This window comes from Phallusia mammillata, chromosome 5 (genome assembly GCF_965637545.1).
Source record: "Phallusia mammillata chromosome 5, kaPhaMamm4.hap1.1, whole genome shotgun sequence".
In the NCBI taxonomy this organism is placed as follows: domain Eukaryota; kingdom Metazoa; phylum Chordata; class Ascidiacea; order Phlebobranchia; family Ascidiidae; genus Phallusia; species Phallusia mammillata.
The window spans coordinates 7,119,669-7,137,357 of NC_137256.1; the positions used below are offsets into that span (position 1 = coordinate 7,119,669).

Genomic DNA, 17,689 nt, shown 5'->3' on the forward strand with positions numbered 1-17,689 from the left:
GCACATGTGGTGCTATACAAAGTAACGGACTTGTGCTGTACTATTTTCAGTCGAAATAAATATATTTCGATTAGAATTAAAAGTCCATAGCATGGGCTAAATATTTCAGAAAATGGTCTTGAAGGGTGGGACATATGGGTACCACTAATGATCAAAACAATTTTAGAGCTCGTTGCAGCGTCCACGATAAAAGATGATATTTTGCTTAAGTCAGTAAAACACTTTTTAAGACTCTTTAAGCTCCGCAAAGTAACCAACTTCACACAGCAAGAAATGTGGTTCAGCCGAACTTTTTAGCTAACAATTAAACGAATGCGGTTAAATGAAACTTTACGTTTTTGAATGTCAAATTTCTTGATGTCCCAATTCGTAGAGTTTCTCGGCTAGTAGCACAAGTTCGTCTTTATGTTGGAGTTTTTCGTGGTGACCGATTGGCACGCCCTCCATTCCGTTCATAAGGCCGTACCAGAATCCAGCGATAAAACCGGTAGCGTCGTTTTCACCTGCCACAAGAAAATAGGTGTATTTTTCTGGCTTCACTCTATCACACAGAGTTAGGTTGTTGCGTTTTTTTTTCGGTACAGACTTAAGTTTAAATAAAATGAGCTTGATTTTGGCCTGATGTCATATTCGGCCCTATTTGTGCCACAAATTTCACCAATTCTGGCTCGTTTTAAACATCTTGGTTTCCGGCCCAATTTCGCATCCGCTTACAACCCTGCTTCAACACGAAATACAATGCATTGAGAACTTTCAGAAAACTGCACACTCATTTTTTTTGTTTTATCTTATGATCCTACCCCCGTGGATCATTGCTCTGTAGCAGACTTCTTGCCATTTGTTTCCCTTTATCTGATTGGCTGCTAGGATTGCGTCGTACGCTATCATTGGTGCATCGTGACCCCGCCGTCCGGGTTGACCTTCTGAACTCCAGAACCTGTAAACCTAATAAACACCAAACCATGTTTAAATAAGGTTGAACACCACTTTCCCATGTTTAAAAATGAGCTGTTATGTAACTTTGTTGCTCAAAATCGGTTTGCTGGCAGTGATACTTCTAAGTTTCTATGTCTCTTAATTTGTCCTTTTCGCAGTATACATTATCAGTAACGTATTGTAACTGGTATACTGTTTAAAAATTGAATTTATAGGAATAAATGTCTTTTGACCTTTTCTCTTGCATCAAGGTCATAGTTGCTAGGAAACCGTGCCGTTTCGTCACCATCTTTGAAGATGATTCTATCTTTCAGATACATCTCCCATTTTGTTTCAAAATACGGCCAGTGTACTCTGTAACAATAAGAAATTTTACCTTGTGACAAAATTAAGTTTAGTTCTCTTCTGTAAGTGAGCTAGAGTTGGAGTATTCTCATGTAGCATGCCTTATTGTCACGAATTATATCTTTAACGAGATCATGTGTTCTATTGTTATTTTGCATATTCAGTAGCAGTTGTTTTGTTTTATTGTTACTGTCTTAGCTTTTCAGTGGTCGCCAAATTAACGACTGTTGTACTGCTATTTAATCATAACCCCAGCACGTATATTTAGCATAACATGTGGAGTGATTGAGTGAATACACTAACTTGTATTGTTCGTTGTGTCTGATCGTCTTCTTGCAATATGCCTTCATCTTTTCCAGACTTTTCAGCATATCTCTTCCCCAGCACGTGACTGGTTTATTCTGAAGAATGTATGACGTAAACAAAGCGGTGCAAACCGACCCTGTAAATCCTATAAACAACATCAACTGATGTGAAATGTAACCCTAAACAACTCACAAAAAACTTGGCATAAAACGCATTGCCCTGTGTTCAAGTACAGTACAGAAATGTCTTCCTGTTTTGGACAGATGTTTGTTTTAGCTCAGGCAGATTTTTTTTTCATTTAAAGCGGTATTTTAAGGCATTTTTGTAAGGAAAAGCTTGTTTTGTAAAAGTTTTCTTGTAATCAACGAACGCACGCAATCGTGGTGCACACTACTTTGTAACATTGAATGCGGTCTTATGTACTTCGATGTATTTAGACAATTTTGTTGCTCTTTGGCTCACCCAGCGGGTGGTTGTGTGTCATTCGTCCACATTCTGTTGCTATGGCAATAAGCTTGTTTTCGTGTTCCGGTTTCCAGTGTACGAGACCCACGCATAGTGACTTGGTGGCAGCGCCAAAGCCTTGAAAATACGTAAGAAGTTTCGAGTTTAGTTCATTTGCACAGAAATCAAACGAGAATAGGTAATGGTAACAAAGATAGTGTGTGCGGGGCAGCGAAGGACTTCGTGGTCATCCTGTCAGCCGAGAAGTACGCCACATTGAACTGAAGTATCACAATATACCACTTTAGTGCATGAAGGTTATTTTTAGGTGGCGCGAAAGAGTAAATAATGCGAAATAATAATTCAGGGACTTGGCCAAATAGTCCAGGTCGCCTGATCCATGTACAGACATTAAAAAACCTGATCGGGATTCGTTCTCGGGAGCATTCTTGGTTCAAACCTCGTGAAAAAAGTCAAACACGAATACCTTCTTAGACTTAGTCCTGTCTTAAAATAACAACTGTTAACTTTTAAAACTTTTTTCATAAGCTCGCTATATATGTGTCAGTGGAGGGCATAAACCCGCAGCGCAGGCAGCAAAAGACGATAGGCAACACCTGTAACTCTGTTAAATTATACGCTTTGGGATTCTACCTGTTCCGTATTTGTTGAATGGAATATGCCAACCGAATACATTTCCAGGGTGAAGAGATGCGCATCCCTCCGCATAAGCCGGATCAGGTCGCAGGTTGGCAATTTTTTCCACAGTTGCTTTGAACTCGGTTGCCATAGCGTTGTAAAGGTCATCCTTATTTTTAGATTCTGCGTTAAAGCGCATTGTTTGAAAAATTCCGAAACGCAGATTTTACTAATTTTTTTCTTACTACAATTTTGTCAGGTAGCTTTACACAAGGAACACTGAATGCTTAGATACAGTTTAAAAATTCACTGTATACGGTTTGTAGTATTCGAATTACATTAAACAACAAGCCAATAAATAGTATTTAAACAACATTTGTGTTGAACGAAAAAGGCTAAATCGCTTATCAAATACGAAGAAACAACAATAGTTTTGCTATCAATATTGACCAAAACAGAACTGCATAATCTTACTTCCATGTGAAATTAACACTTTCGCTGTTGCCATATGCATCAAAGTTTCATCAGAGACTGGCCAGGTATCTGGGTATAAAACAAGAGCTCCCAGGCCACCTAGCTCGTCAAGTTCTTTCATGATTTCCTTTCCCGACTGTTTAAGTTTCCAAGTTCCGTTCTTGTAACCCATCGCGTCCCCAGCGGCCGAGAGAAGCATGGCGCTTTTGACATTTTCCATGTTTTTTTCTTCAAAACTTTGCAATTCACTTAAGTTTTGCAGCAGCCTATCGTCACCTAATTAATTCAGCGTTGCGATTCACTAAGAATTTATGGGTTATTCCTTTATGATGTTAACAGTAGCTTTTAATAAGTGAAAATTAAGAAAACATGTCTAACGCGTTAATATGTTAATGCTTCATTAGCAGGTCATACAAAAGCTTTGACAATAATTTAGTCTTTTGATTACTGTTTGTGTTATCAATTAAAATACCATGTAATAAGTTGGGTTTGATTTGCAAAAACTACCACCCTTTTTGTAACCTGTCCATTAATATTTGCGATTACCTACTTTTACACACAGTCTCTGGGTAACGTTCTTTTTTAATTCTGTATCTCATACTTTTTTCCAACATTCCCTCTGACGCAAAAGTGAAAACAAGTCGTTCTGTGACCAAAACTGCTTTGTATAAGTTGGGTACAGTCACAGCGCAACCAAACTATTACACCAAGAAAGCTGTCAATTCCGGTGACAGATGACAGACACATATTTGTTTCCAGACATGACAATCTTCTGCTGGCATTTGTCACCTCTTGTAAAGTACTGTCAGTTTGTATGCGACACTAGGGGCAATAGGGTTGCGAGTAACGAAAGCATCATTAAAATTTTTGGTGGGCAGGAACTTGGCCGAAGGACCTGGCGCGCCTGACCCATATACAGCTCTAAAAAATCTTGATCGGGATTAGTCCTGCGATTGAACCCCGTTAAAAAAATTATGGAACGAGCGTTTTAAAAAAACGGCAATGGTAGATCGTCTTTTGTTTCACTACATTTTACCCCATTTCAAAGACAAACCTACGCAGAAAAAAACTAAAAAGGGGTAAAATGGAAAATCTATTGTTGACCGAAATTTCCTCCTTTTTCTTACGTGTCTGTGTTTGGTGTGACCATCTTCAGTAAAAGGCAATGTATTATTTACCAAGTTAAGGACGATGATGTTGGTTTAACTTTGGAAACGTTTGGGTAAGCGTATATGTCAGCCGTCCATAAAAACCTTTACCCATAACTCTAAGCTTCATTCAAGATCATCTAACTAACTTTGGAATCACTCCGAAAAACCCCAGACGACCGCTATAAGCTACGTTAGATTAACGCCATGTGGCCACTTACAGATCAGTTTATAGTATAGATTTTCTTTTGCGCTGAAACGCGCAAGCATGGACAGCTGATAGCTTTTTAAAACCCTGGAACTATTTGAAACATGAAATTCTGACTGCGGTACATCCTTTAGGTCAGCGGTTGACTGTATTTTTAGTGGTCCATGAGTTTATTTTATTGGGGCTGGTGGTCTATGGCCTAAAACGAGTTGGAAACCATGCCTTCGGCGACCCCCTCTGCAAATTGTTAGGCGACCCCAGTTGGAGTCGCGAAGCACAGGTTGGGAACCGCTGCTTTAGGTAGAGGCGACGTCATATTATTTTAAACCTTTTAAATTGTGCAGTCAACGGTGTTATTGGCTACAAACTTTGTTCATAAGCAAACTAGCGATATATGAAGCAGAAAAATAACACAGTAAATAGTTATAAAAAAACGTGTCCAAATGTTAGTGTTTTGTTAAACGATAAACTACAGTTTATTAAAGACGATTTTAAGACTTCGAGTAAAATTGGATTGTTTTGGAGTGTTATTAAACGAGACTAATCGATATAACAAATGAAAACAAAAAAACGATTTGCCACAGAAAAACAAATTGACGAGCAAAGCAAAAGTGATACAAAACTAAGTACGTATTCTGACATTAAGCGTGACCGTGTTAATGTGACATACGTGGTATAACATAAAATAAAATCAGTTCAAATTCGATGTAATTTTGTACGGTTTAACAAAGCAAATTTTGCGTTGTGACACAGGTAACAATACAAATTATGAAGCTATCAGCTTTTTGCAAAAACTACTGGCTTATACGAAGAAGTAGATTGCTTTATTAGGCTATTATTTTAAAGGAAAAAATGAAAAAAAACTCTTGAAAAGTGCCTTTAGTTTATTTTTGAACAAGTTTTAGTTTACCTTCTTTTATTTGCATCATTTTCACCTTTATAACACATAACTTCGACCTGGAAAATACAAAGAACACAAGCGCACGAAAGCAAAAGCAAGCCTTGGAGGTTTCACCAAAAAGTATCACGACCGTCCTCCTTACACGGTATCACACAAATGGGCGCTCTCGTAAGGTGGTGGTGGCGTTATCTGGGTGTCATGGCAACCATCGCCCGGCGGCGGTGGCGATTTTTCTGATGAGCTTACAGCGTGAAAGTTGATACTGCTTCCGTTGGAGGCAGTAGAGCGTCCGCCCGATCCAAAAATATCGACGATTTTGCTACGACATAAACTTGAAGCTTCTGATATGGACTGATGAGGCAGAAAGCGAGGCTGCGTGGCTTTGTTCAGCCGCTGAATAATAAAGTTGAGTTTATTTCGCTTGTTTGAAAAAAGCATAGTGGCACAATTGCGCTCAAAACGAATTTTCAACTTGAAATAGCTGCGCAACGTTGAAACGCAGAAAACAACTGGTTGAACGCACTGTAGTTACACCATGAGTTGTGGCAGAAGTTACGGCAAAAGCACATTGTAGCCAGATTTTATCCAACACACTGAGGGCATTGAGTCATTAGGAAATGATTTTTATAACATTTAAAATTAACGTAACATGCCTGTAATATGGTCATTCGCAGTCTATGTACGTTTTGAAATTCGCACATTTTTCGCTAAACTATATGTGTTTGTTTTTGTTTCAAATTTGTCCAATTATACAACACAACAACTTCACGACAAACAACAACCTGATTTTACAACTTACATCAAGAAATGTGTTTCCCGGGGTGACAGCTAGCTTGTATATAGCATAAGCGGGGATGCAAAGCATTGACGAGAGAGCTAACATCCATCCGAACGCCAGACCCCACCAAGGATACTCGTACGTTCGGTTATAAGTGAGGGGCTTGTGGCCAACCAATGTGAAGATAAGGATGCCCTGCAAAAACACGGATTTAGTAACTTGGTAGTTCAAATCTAAGCTATATATATGTTTATATTTTTATTACTTCAACTGTTTCTGGTAAAAAAGAGAAGCTTAGGTAACACGGCCAAGGACCAGAACAGCTTTGATCGTTTGGGTTTGTAACACCCAGAGGCTAATAGTGTTTTCTCTGTTGTAAGTCGGGCCTGGCTTTTCAGTGTCGGGCTTAAATTTGAATAAAACCCTCTCGATTCGTGCCTGACATTACAATTTAACCCTAATAGTCATTTCAACTCAGTAAATCACACTTTCGGGCCTTATTTGGGGTTCATTAGCGTTCAGGCTGGGTCAAGGCCCGAATTTTGGCATTCTTACAACTATGGGGACCACCGTATCCAGTTTAGCGTTAAAATCTATGACAAAGCCCTGAAAGTAAAAATATGCGCCGCACTTTGAGAACCCATCATGAAACTTTATGAACATATAAAATATAGTCCTAAGTTAAATATATTAATTAAGCACTTTTTTAAGATTTCATTGTGAAAAACGTTCTTTGGATCTCACAGCTAAGTTGAAAAACACCTGTTATTCGAAATATCGCTCAACCTAACCAAGGAAACATTTAGTGATAATTGAAGAGACATACCAGGGCTACAGCTGGGGTGAAAAAGATCCAGCAATACATTATGAACGGAGAAGGACGATATCCAATCATATCTTCGATGTTGCGATAATATCGGGCGGCACCTGCGATATAAAAAATGTCCAAGGCCATAAATATCAGTTGTTGTTTTTCATAGTTCGCAAAATAAAACTACACACGCCGTACAACGTGTTAAAGCATTGGAGCTTAAGTCAAAGCTTATAGTTCACGAAATTTGAGAAATATTGGCCAATATGATAGTTTGTTACGGTATTTGTATTCGATATAGGAAAAATTAACTGGAGTTATTGGCATTTTTAACCCCGCTATTTAACTGTAATCAAGTTTTTGGGCTCAGAAATTTTGATGCTGTAACCACTGTTCACTATATAGCCCGCGTGCTATCAAGCGTAAAAAAACAAGCTTAAGAGTGGCAAGTCACACCGTTGCAAGTCAAGCGACATATTTCACGGGGCAAATACGTCAACGCACAAAAAAAACAAAAGCAAGCCATCACTTACAAAGGCAGACACCGTAAAAATGTACATTCTCAAAATCTCAGCATAATTTCAGTTTTTTTTGTGTGTTTGGTGTGTGTTATGAAACATGTGCATTAAAGCCAAGAGGGGCTAAAGGTGTCATGGCTGTCTCATAAAATTTAAAAAATGCTTAATCCAAATTTTGATCCCATAACTAGGTGTTTTAAATCAACTTGCATGGAGTTTTGACAGCAACATACGAGACTTTTGTTAAACAGAAATCTTGTGTATTTCTACCGTATATCCATCCGATGGCAACGCACTCCCAGAAAGACATCCACAGCAATGTCATGCCGCTTGCTGAGTAGTAGTCAAAGATTTGAAACACGTACATTCCTCCCTGAGTAAAAAAGCATGTCACCACATGTTACCCACAACTAACCAATCCCGACTCAAAACAACTTGACTCCCAGGCTTCGTTTCGTTGAAGTCATTTTTAAAGCTGAGTCATGCGGTCCAAGCAGCGTCAGCAAATATTACGCAATGACGTATGTAAGATGCTTCGTAAGCAAAACCCCCAAGACCATGTTTACAGTAAACGTAGTTTTGCAGTTGTTTAAAACATCGATTCTTTAACACCAGTTCCATGTAACTATGCCCAGTTTCCTGGCAGTTTAGTACCTTACGAGGCTCTTTTTGTCAAGTCCGTTTCATGTATTAAACGTAGTCATCATTTTTTGTGAGTTTAGATGAAATGTTTTTGCAAAACCGTTTATTTGTTTAATACACCTAAAGTTTATTTACTTCACACCAAATCCAATAGACATTCTGTTACCGTTCATAAAATGGTAGGCCTATATGGCCCTTCTTAAAATTGCAACTGATCATCATCATCTAAGATGGATACATTCGTACTGGGATCAGTCCTGAAGCGTCGATGCAGACCAGAGATCATTACTCATTGCAAATCATAATACGCCTGGACCAGTGTTTTTTTTAAGGTGTTTTGGGGGACCGTTTCGGTTTCTCCAGCGGTTTCCCAAAATTTGGAAATGGCTATTTTTTGGTATTTAAATGAAACACTTGCGGTCTCTTAAAACTACTTAGCGGTCACCCAAACTAAACCTTAAAAAAAACCTGCGCCTGGCATATTAGAGGCATGATACCGAATAAAGCTGGTCTACCACACGGGAATCCTTGAAAGACCTGCTTGATTCGGTATCTCGCCTCCAAAGGTCTAGCGTACTATATTATGGTGATCATTATGATGTTTTAACTATTCACCTGGGTAACCATCGAAAGACCGACAAGAAAGCAGATCGAACACACAGCGGCAGCAAAGAGCGCACGTCTTGGTCGCAGTTGCCGTGGAAACAGGTCGATAATCGCAGTGAGAAAGCCTTCCACTCCGACGAACTACACGTAACGAAAAACTGTTAACTGGTCGATTACAGTCCGTCGAGTGTTGCAAGTCTAACCCTACCATGCTCCAGCCGTTTGGCCGCAGATCTAGTATATATCGGTACAGTGTAAAACTGCGAGCCCACTAAGCCGACTTAGCCAATGTCTAACCCGCTAAGTTCGTACGCGTTAATCGTAATTTTCTACTTTTTTGAAAATTGCACACGATTAGGACTATTGGGGTTGGACTGAGGGTATGTAATTAAAATAATACTATAATTTAATCTCCTATAGGCTACCCGGGCTTGGCGCAGACTTTGCATGGGTTTAGCGCTAGCTAAGTTGGGTTATCGGGCTAGGCGGGTCCGCAGTTTCAGGCGCCACCAACCACCAAGTATATGTGAGTTTCAACAAAAAAGAGTTGCAGCAAAAAAATGTACTTGGATTTACTTGAACGGCCAATCCTGATACACAGATACACAGACGTCTAAGGTTCTGCTTTGAAGGGGAACCACTTTAGTTAAAGCACGTGTGTATGTTTCCTATTAAATTGAATAAACAGAAGATGTATATAGCCAAATTTACATGGCTATTCTCCTTTGCTTTACTTTTCTTTGTTACCCATTATCGTACGCTGTTTGTAACAAAGTGGGAAAGCTAATATATATATTTTTTTTTTCATTGGTGCACCTCGCATGAATTTCGGAACAGTTACATTCTAAAGATCCATGAAAACACATATTCCTATTTTATTACGTTTAATGACAAATAAAATGAAAACATAAATACGAAATAGTAAGTGACAAAATGACTAGTTAATTGCCAGATGTATACCCAGCTGTAAAGGAAGTGATTGGTAAAATGCGTTTTTTGTGTTTTAGGTTGCTTTCACATGCTACAGGCTGTTTTCAAACATTAAATTCTTCCCCAACCAAATATAACCCCGCAAAAACATATGCTAGAAGTTTTATCCTTACAAGGCCTTAAAAGGTATGTTGTTACTATGTTATTGTGTGGGTGTCATCGTAAAAACACGAAAATTTGATAAAACCTTATAAGTTAGGTCAAAACTGTATGCATTGTCTACAGCTAGTAGACCTAGCAGTTCATCATACGAAAATGCACCAACTTTTTCTTTCTGTTATTGCCCAATACAGTAGCATATTAAGGGTACCCCTTGTTCGGGCCATTTAAGACACAATTACGTACCTTTATCTCAAAATTAAAGTATCCATATTACATACACCATACATTAAAAAAAACAGTTTTGATACCCAACAATTTTTTTAAAGGAATCCATTAGGCCAGGGGTCGGGAACATTTTTTCTACTGCGGACCGTTTATGAAACTGAAATTTTATGGCGGACCGGCCTTTAAAAAACTACAAATAATTAGCAATGAAAACACATCAATTAGTTTATCATCCCCGGGATACATGGGCAAAATGTTTTAAAGGATTTTACATGAAAAATTATTCTACCCGGTAACGAACTCGTCGCGGACCGGACCGCGAACCGACGGTTTCCGACCACTGCATTAGGCAATTACGAAAGGTTTTTTGGCATACGTCATTTACCTGGCTGTCAAGTCCCAACATAAGAATCATCAGAAAGAAGAGACAGGACCAGAGGGGTGACAGGGGCATAAGGGTGAGCCCCTTGGGATATGCGATGAAGGCCAACCCTGGGCCTGACTCGGCAACTTCTGATATTGGAACTTTCTGTTCGTGGGCCATGAACCCGAGGAATGTAAAAATAACGAAGCCAGCGAAGAAGCTTGTGCCGGAATTCACTAACGCAAGAATCATGCTGTCTCTGTGGAGTAAAATTTGGTAAATTGAAGCAGTGGTTTTCAAGGTTTTATTAATAATTAAAAAAAACAAGCATACACTCAGCAATCATAATTATACCATTACAAAAGAAGTAATTTTTACACAACAATAAAGGTTTGAAACGTAACATTCAAACTGGTGATAGTAAACAATTACTTTCATACACGAAAAGCTATTTACGCCCATTGTGTTAAACCAGTGATTTTCCGGTGTTCCTTGAACCACTATTTAAACTAATAAATTTATTGCGGAACACCCTACGTCCTACGACCTTCCGCAGAACAACATGCATCCTACGACTTTTGGCAGAACACCGTGGTTAACAATCGACTGTCTGCAAAAGTGAGGTGAAATACCCCGACAATTTTGTTTCAATGATAAAGTTTTGACAGATTACGTGGAATAGTTTGTTTACTAAGGGGTCTTCATATTCCACTTCCAACGCGATTTAAAACGGCAAAAATCTAAATGCTTTTTGTAGATTGCAATGAAGCCCACAGTCAATGCACGCATAGAACGGTTTGTCGTAATAAACTCTAAGGTTATAGCACTCAACTGCTAGTTGGGCTACAACACTCCCACCTAAATATCATAGCGGTAAAGCCTAAAAATACTGAGCTCACCAACAGGCTACAGTATTTAACTGAAAAATAAAATTATCTCCGAAATTGCGATTTAGTCGTTTACACATATGGGTCATGTATTAACACACGGCGGGCAGAAAGCAAAAATTACTTGTAGCAGTTGTTGTGGTAAAGGTTATAGCTTCCCAGGGCCGATAATGCTCCAAGTCCGATTGCGTATGAGAAGAAAACTTGCGTCCCAGCGTCAATCCAGACCTTGAGAGCACAAATGATGGTTAGCACTTTAATGAACTAAACGACAAGGTTGCCAAAGTCTTTGGACATACTTGCCGTGTATTTAAAATGTTTTAAAGCTTGCACTTTTTGTTTGAAAATGAAAAAAATGTTTGTCAGAACGGTCATGTTTTACTTGAAAAATTTTGACTTTTCTGTTTCGTCCCGAACAAAATAATGTTATTTTTTGACGCTTGTTGGCCGCCATCTTTTTGTCATTGTTCTTTTTTTCACACGCGATTAATTGTAAACCCTGAAGGGGTGACTGACAGTATGACCACCAGGCCTTTCACTGCTCCGCACGCACAATCTTTATGTTTCCATTGCTTATTATTTTCATTTGATCTTCCCTGCAAATAAACTAAACTAAACAAACAAGCGATTAGTAGAAGAATCTACGTTTTGTCATCACTATATCAATATAGGTGTTTACCGCTATATTGCTGCCAAAGCATTGCCTGAATTCGTTCATTATAAATCGATGTACCTTAAGTTCACGTCACAGTGACGTCATGCAACTTTATAGTGACGTACACGTCTCAGAAAGATTGATTTACGACCTACAAATATCAGCACCTCTCTAATCAACTGTTCACAATCGTAGAGCGCAACGTCGGTTTTACTCAAACAAATTCACATTGACTTTTCAAGGGTTACTGTAAAGGACTCTAGACTTTGATCTTTAATTGTTAGCCTTCGAGATCAGCAAGTGAACTTCGATCTTTATTCAGCTCTATGGCTCGTTAAAAAATCCGCATAAGTTTCTTGGTTATAACAAATTACCCTTTAAAGAAGATTATCAACGGAGGTGAAAAAATCGTGGATGAAAATTTTGCCCCTCAAACGCGCTGCTGTTACTACTTGTTATTGTCTTCATATTTTCTGTGGTGCTTATGTATCATAAATGATGACAGTTTTCCTAAATCATGACTCGATTTTCAGCTGGTATTTTACTGGTTTACAATAGCTTCATTGAAAGATATATTGCCACGAAGTATCCATATACACCAATACTACCACAAAATAGCTAAATCTACCAATTCGTTGAACCCTACAAACAATCTTCTAATGTGGCAAAGTCTAATGAGCCAAAAGACGTTTTTCTAACCTGAGGTTCTTGGAGTTTGGTCCAATTCGGTTTTAAATAGAACTCGATTCCTCCAATTGCACCCGGTAATGTCAAACCTCGTACAAGCAAGCACAGTAGAACAAGATACGGGAAGATAGCCGTAAAGTAGACGATCTAAAAAGCACAATACAAAGTCTTTAATATACACCTTGTATACCAGTATCTTTTAAAAGGTGCCTGTATTTTAAGGGATTTAGGCGCGTTTAGGCAAAGGCAAGTAAAGCTACTTGGATAACAATTGTTTCGGTAATATTGTGTTTACTCAACAAATGATTAACTTTGGATTCACAATCTTTGTTAAATAAAATAAAATATGCGATTAAGTGGTGTGCAATTAACAGGATTCGTCTTTATAAGTAATTCGGTAAAGCTTGTACCTTGCCAGTGGCCCGAACACCCTTACAAATGCATACGTAGCATATCAGCCAAGCAATCAAAAGGCAGAGAGCCAATTCCCATCGCAAGTTTCCTGGCTCAGTTATTTTGTTGGTGATTTGCAAAACCTCTCGCCTGAGAAAAAAAAACACAACTTAAAGCCATAAAAGTCACTGGAGCTAACATAAAGTGCCTTTTGCATCTCAAGATGTTTTAAATGTAAAGAGATTGAAGGTTAAAACGATTAGTGGTTTAGTGGGCATAAGTTTTCTGTACTTTTCTAGAAATTGGTTCAAATTGCAACTTTGAAAAAGTGTTTTAGTTCAAAGGTGACAGTTCGACCGTTTTTCTCCTGTGTTTGGCATTATAGCCTGAGTTTTCTGTCACATTTTTTGTCGTAGTTGCACGGTTTGCACCAGGTATGTATAATTTATTGCGTATCTTCAGGTAGGCATGTCTTCCTTATTTTTTTCGGCAAACTAAGCATTCGGGCTTTTGAGAAACAGGTTTGGCGTTAAAATATTAGACCGCTTTAAGGTTAGACAGTGCTGAGAAATAAAATTTGAAAAAAACGCGTACTTCTGGGGGGACTTTTTGTCAGCAACTCTAATCGTTGCAAAGAAATGACACGGACATTAGTAAAAATCATAGAATAAAATGAAATATTATGCCACCACTTACTCCCAAAATTCAACGACAGGAGATGTGAGGGTTCCGGTGACGTTGGAGAAAACAGTTTCGTTGGTTGTTGAGTTCATAAAGGTGCCTACAAATGCAGGTTTTAAGTGCAAAAAAACCTAGGGACTAAGACTTAAAACATTCCGTCATAAGCGATAAAACTTTAAGGGTAAAATACTTGAAATCCATTCACGGTGTAAAACGCGTTTTTCACCAATCGCGTATATAGATTTGATTTAAAAGTCAATGCAACTCTAGCACTATCGTAATAAAAATTACAACACTCTGACCACCAATGCAGGTAGTATTGGTAATGACAATTAAACAAACAAAAACACAAAGTTTAACGCATATGTTGTTAAATTCAGCCACGGAATAAACACTGCAACAAACAGGTCCCACCATTAACTCCAATTGTAAAGTTTGTGACACACGACTGTGTATTCCAAGAGTGTCCACATGTAGCCCACGGTAGTACAGCAGTGAAAGAACGGTAAAGGTAATAGATAGCCCAAGTTAGAACCATGATGTAGTAGCAGTTGCAAAAGAATACGATGATAGTCGAAGAGAGGCCAATACCTAAAAATGTAACAGTTTGTGTGTAAGGTATTTTTAAGCCACCAGCTTTTTACATGATTGCTAACAAACGAGGTTTGGTTCAAAACAACCATGCAACGGCTTTATCTTACAGCAAGGCCTCTTAAACCCTGAGTCGGACCCAAGATTTGGTTGGGTCGTCAATTACTGTAGTTTACAAAGTAAACGCCTTGTAGATAACTAAGTACGATAATGTATTGCTTAGTACAATATCTAGCAGGGTGTTTCTAGTTCAGTGGTTCTCAACCTTTCGTGGACCGTGGCGCCCTAAAAGAAACTTTTGGGCCTCGAGGCCCATTTCAAGTAACCCTGTAAGACCTGTGTCCCCCTTAAAAATGTAAATAGCAAACTCGTTGGAATTTGGTTCTAATTTCGGCTTGAAACAGGTCGAATAAAGTAAACAAGAATCCGTAATCGTGAAAAACCTCAATATAGACAAATAGTATGTGAAATAGTCGAATAAATTAGAGAATAAAGTTATTTGCAACACACACTTAATTGTGCGCTTTAAAAAAGAAAATGGCTTTTAGTGGGTTTTAAAAAAAGGCTTTACAGCTTGTGCCCCCCCCCCCTGGGGGGCCATGGACCCTGGTCGAGAACCACTGGTTTAGTTTCAGTAAAAAAACGCATTTTCGCTCTCAATTTATGCTTTGTTTTGAGAAGTACTGTCTTGCCGTGAGGTCCCTTGCGTCTAAATTCAATAACGACAACGTAACCAGAACCAGAGAAAAAACGCCCTAAAACACAGTGGAAACCAGTCAGTTGAAACATCTGTTGTTTCAGTAACTTGATCCTGGTCACCGCGTCCAGTCCAGCTGCGCCCTTACTGGATGTTAACATGCTGGTGGGGGTCGGTAACCTATAGCAACGCGGTGTCACCTTTCATTAAAGGACAAATGCCCCAGATTCCAATTCCGCCCTGCTTCATAAACTGGCCGAGCGAGATCTCAAGAAAGAACACCGGGACGCCACTGGTGAAGATGAACAAAAGGAAAGGAATGAGAAAGGCACCTGCCAAAAAGAAAAATGCGTTTACTCAATTTGAAACCAAAAGAGAGTTCACATTTTTTGTCAATTTTACTCTGATCTGGCAACTGGGTTATCTTTGTTTTGACAAATGTTCATGTTATTGCATAAAACTGAGAGTATTTGAACTGAACATCTGACCCTTCAACAGGCAGCATGGTCATTTGCATAAAAGACACATTTAAATTTAAGGTCGCTTCCCCCTAAACAGGAAATCGCAGCCAGTGAGCAAAATGACGAATGAGCACAGCTAAGGCAATATCGCAGTCTTATTAAAATTACTCGCCAAATGTGAACACTAGACTGGTTGCAAAATGTTTGGGGTTTCATTGTGTGGGGTCAATGCGTTTGTCACAACAAGCCGATGTCAAAAGGAACAGCGTCAGCACCGTGTTGGTTTCTTGCTGTTCACGGCCAACCAGACTCAACACAACTAGGTTACTAAGATAAAATAGATTTTCACAGAAATAGGAGTGTATATAAGTCAAACGCTCACCCCCTCCGTTCTTGTAACAAAGATAAGGGAATCTCCATACATTTCCAAGTCCCACCGCGAAACCAACGCAGGACAAGATAAAATCCAGTTTTTTGTCCCAAGTTTCACGTTCTGGGGTGTTTGTACTACGGGAATCGCCACTGTCGCATGGGCAAAGGGCTTCGGCGCTGTTGTCGCCCTTGTCAATGGAAATTGGCGACGAGGTGCCATCAGATGTCAAGCTACTGTTTTCGCTTGTTCCTGGAGAGTCCATGTCTGTAATATGATTTTCTTGGGTCTTTTTTTCGTCTTCTTTCTCCGGACACAACTCCTTAAGTTCGTCACGCTGCATCTCCCACTGCAAAGGATATATATGGCAATCAATGGCCAAATTTGGCACGGTTAAACCCTAGCCTAAGGTACTAATTTCTACAAAGCCTCTTTTGCTAATTTAACACTGACGATTAGGCGTGGCTGAAAAAGCTTTCGCAAAAACTTGTCTGACGTGGTCGCCTTTTCATCTCTCTTCCACGCAGTAGTTAAAGGTTAGGTTAACAGGATTTCTGCAAGTAACAGCTTGACTTTTAGATCATACAATTTCGTGCACCGCGGGCCACGTAATACCAAGTAGTATACCGTAGGTTCACATTTTTAAGTTGGTAAATTTATTTTTGACTTGCCCACAAAAAAGGCATTTCGTTCACGCGGACATCAAACGTCACAAAATTCGACGTCATGCTTGGTGATCAACCGCGAAGTAAACTGATTCAATAGTTGCTGACTTAGGAATTTTTGCGACAGCAAAATGTTTTGCAATAAATACTTGGCGGGCCACTACGGAGAAACTCTTTTATATCAAAGTAATTTTCTGTTCTAATCGATTTTATGTTTTAAGACCCAAATATTATTACCACATATCACCAGTGGTGGGATTCAGCCGGTTCTGTTTTAAAGTTTCTGCTCGTGCCGATGTTTGGGACAAAAATATATTAACGCGTCGATGAGGTCAAATGAGCGCAAATACTCTTGTTGTCTCACAATAGATATATATCGACCAGTTATTTCATGATATGTCTATTATTTAAGGTTTTTGGTTACTGCAACTAATTCGGTGATTGCATGTTGAAAGTGTTCAGGGTTTTGACTATAAAATGCACAACAACAATTGCACATTTACATTTTCCAAAGTATATGACACATTCTTAGCAAAGGCCTTGGTTTAAAAACGCTAAAGCAAGTGTTACCTTTTCTCGCTTTCGCTGCAACTTTTGGGGTTTAGGCTTTCCAAGATGGTTTCGTCAGGCTTTTCGGAGATAGAAGAGTTTTGGGAGCTTTTCTACAATGATGTGATCAATGAGGGGTTGTGAAACGGGGGGTGTTAGAAACAGTCGATAAAGCACTTGAAGGTAAAAAGGCGGAAATATCGCATTGCGCGCACAAAACACCTGACATTAAACAACCAAGGGTGGCATGGTTTACTTCTGTAAGAAAAAGTTGCACAGTTTACTAAATATTTCCAAACTACTTCACACCAGAAGTATTTAGGTGTGTACTAGGCAAACGTCTCTCATTTATTTTTTCCTCACTTTGCGCTGGTTTCGTAAAGCTGTCGCTGAACTTTCATGCAACACATTATCAGACAAGGCTATAACACATGTCTACATCATAAATAGGGTACCGATTTCCAGAAGACAGGTGTTTCGACACTATAATGTCATGTTCTGCTCTTTTAATACTGCATACCGAGTATCGTACGTCAGGCGAGGCTTTTCGGATGGAGTTCGAATCTAATTTTCGGCATACAACCCTGCGCAATGCACCAAAATGAACACACTCGTC

At 39.1% G+C, this 17,689-nt stretch overlaps 2 protein-coding genes across 2 annotated transcripts; both read right to left on the reverse strand.

The window, feature by feature from the left end:
• Positions 1 to 322: 322 nt before the first annotated feature.
• On the reverse strand, positions 323 to 3,364 carry LOC145229922 (inactive ADP-ribosyltransferase ARH2-like). The gene is made up of 7 exons (XM_080095265.1): positions 3,145 to 3,364; positions 2,686 to 2,853; positions 2,050 to 2,169; positions 1,585 to 1,732; positions 1,170 to 1,290; positions 801 to 945; positions 323 to 503 (listed from the first exon to the last, which is right to left on the reverse strand). The coding sequence occupies exons 1-7, from the start codon at positions 3,362 to 3,364 to the stop codon at positions 346 to 348; spliced, it is 1,080 nt and encodes a 359-aa protein (XP_079951391.1). The 3' UTR covers positions 323 to 345.
• Positions 3,365 to 4,851: 1,487 nt separating this feature from the next.
• LOC145229005 (sodium- and chloride-dependent creatine transporter 1-like) lies at positions 4,852 to 17,349 on the reverse strand. Its single transcript, XM_080094242.1, has 14 exons — positions 17,095 to 17,349; positions 15,872 to 16,208; positions 15,229 to 15,360; positions 14,155 to 14,331; positions 13,756 to 13,840; positions 13,077 to 13,209; positions 12,679 to 12,813; positions 11,449 to 11,552; positions 10,459 to 10,696; positions 8,766 to 8,897; positions 7,779 to 7,881; positions 7,006 to 7,106; positions 6,201 to 6,374; positions 4,852 to 5,794 (listed from the first exon to the last, which is right to left on the reverse strand). The coding sequence occupies exons 2-14, from the start codon at positions 16,200 to 16,202 to the stop codon at positions 5,540 to 5,542; spliced, it is 2,100 nt and encodes a 699-aa protein (XP_079950368.1). The 5' UTR covers positions 16,203 to 16,208; positions 17,095 to 17,349; the 3' UTR covers positions 4,852 to 5,539.
• Positions 17,350 to 17,689: the final 340 nt, after the last annotated feature.

What these genes read in the sequence shown, in the direction of transcription:
- LOC145229922 (XM_080095265.1), bottom strand. Translation starts at nt 3,364, where the DNA reads ATGGAAAATGTCAAAAGCGCCATGCTTCTCTCGGCCGCTGGGGACGCG. An exon ending in ATTCAACAAATACGGAACAG is followed by an intron (nt 2,170 to 2,685) that starts GTAGAATCCCAA and finishes CGTATTTTCAAG; the next exon opens with GCTTTGGCGCTGCCACCAAG. An exon ending in GACACACAACCACCCGCTGG is followed by an intron (nt 1,733 to 2,049) that starts GTGAGCCAAAGA and finishes TGTTGTTTATAG; the next exon opens with GATTTACAGGGTCGGTTTGC.
- LOC145229005 (XM_080094242.1), bottom strand. Translation starts at nt 16,202, where the DNA reads ATGCAGCGTGACGAACTTAAGGAGTTGTGTCCGGAGAAAGAAGACGAA. An exon ending in TTGTTACAAGAACGGAGGGG is followed by an intron (nt 15,361 to 15,871) that starts GTGAGCGTTTGA and finishes TCTTTTTGGCAG; the next exon opens with GTGCCTTTCTCATTCCTTTC. An exon ending in TACCACAACAACTGCTACAA is followed by an intron (nt 10,697 to 11,448) that starts GTAATTTTTGCT and finishes TTTACTCCACAG; the next exon opens with AGACAGCATGATTCTTGCGT.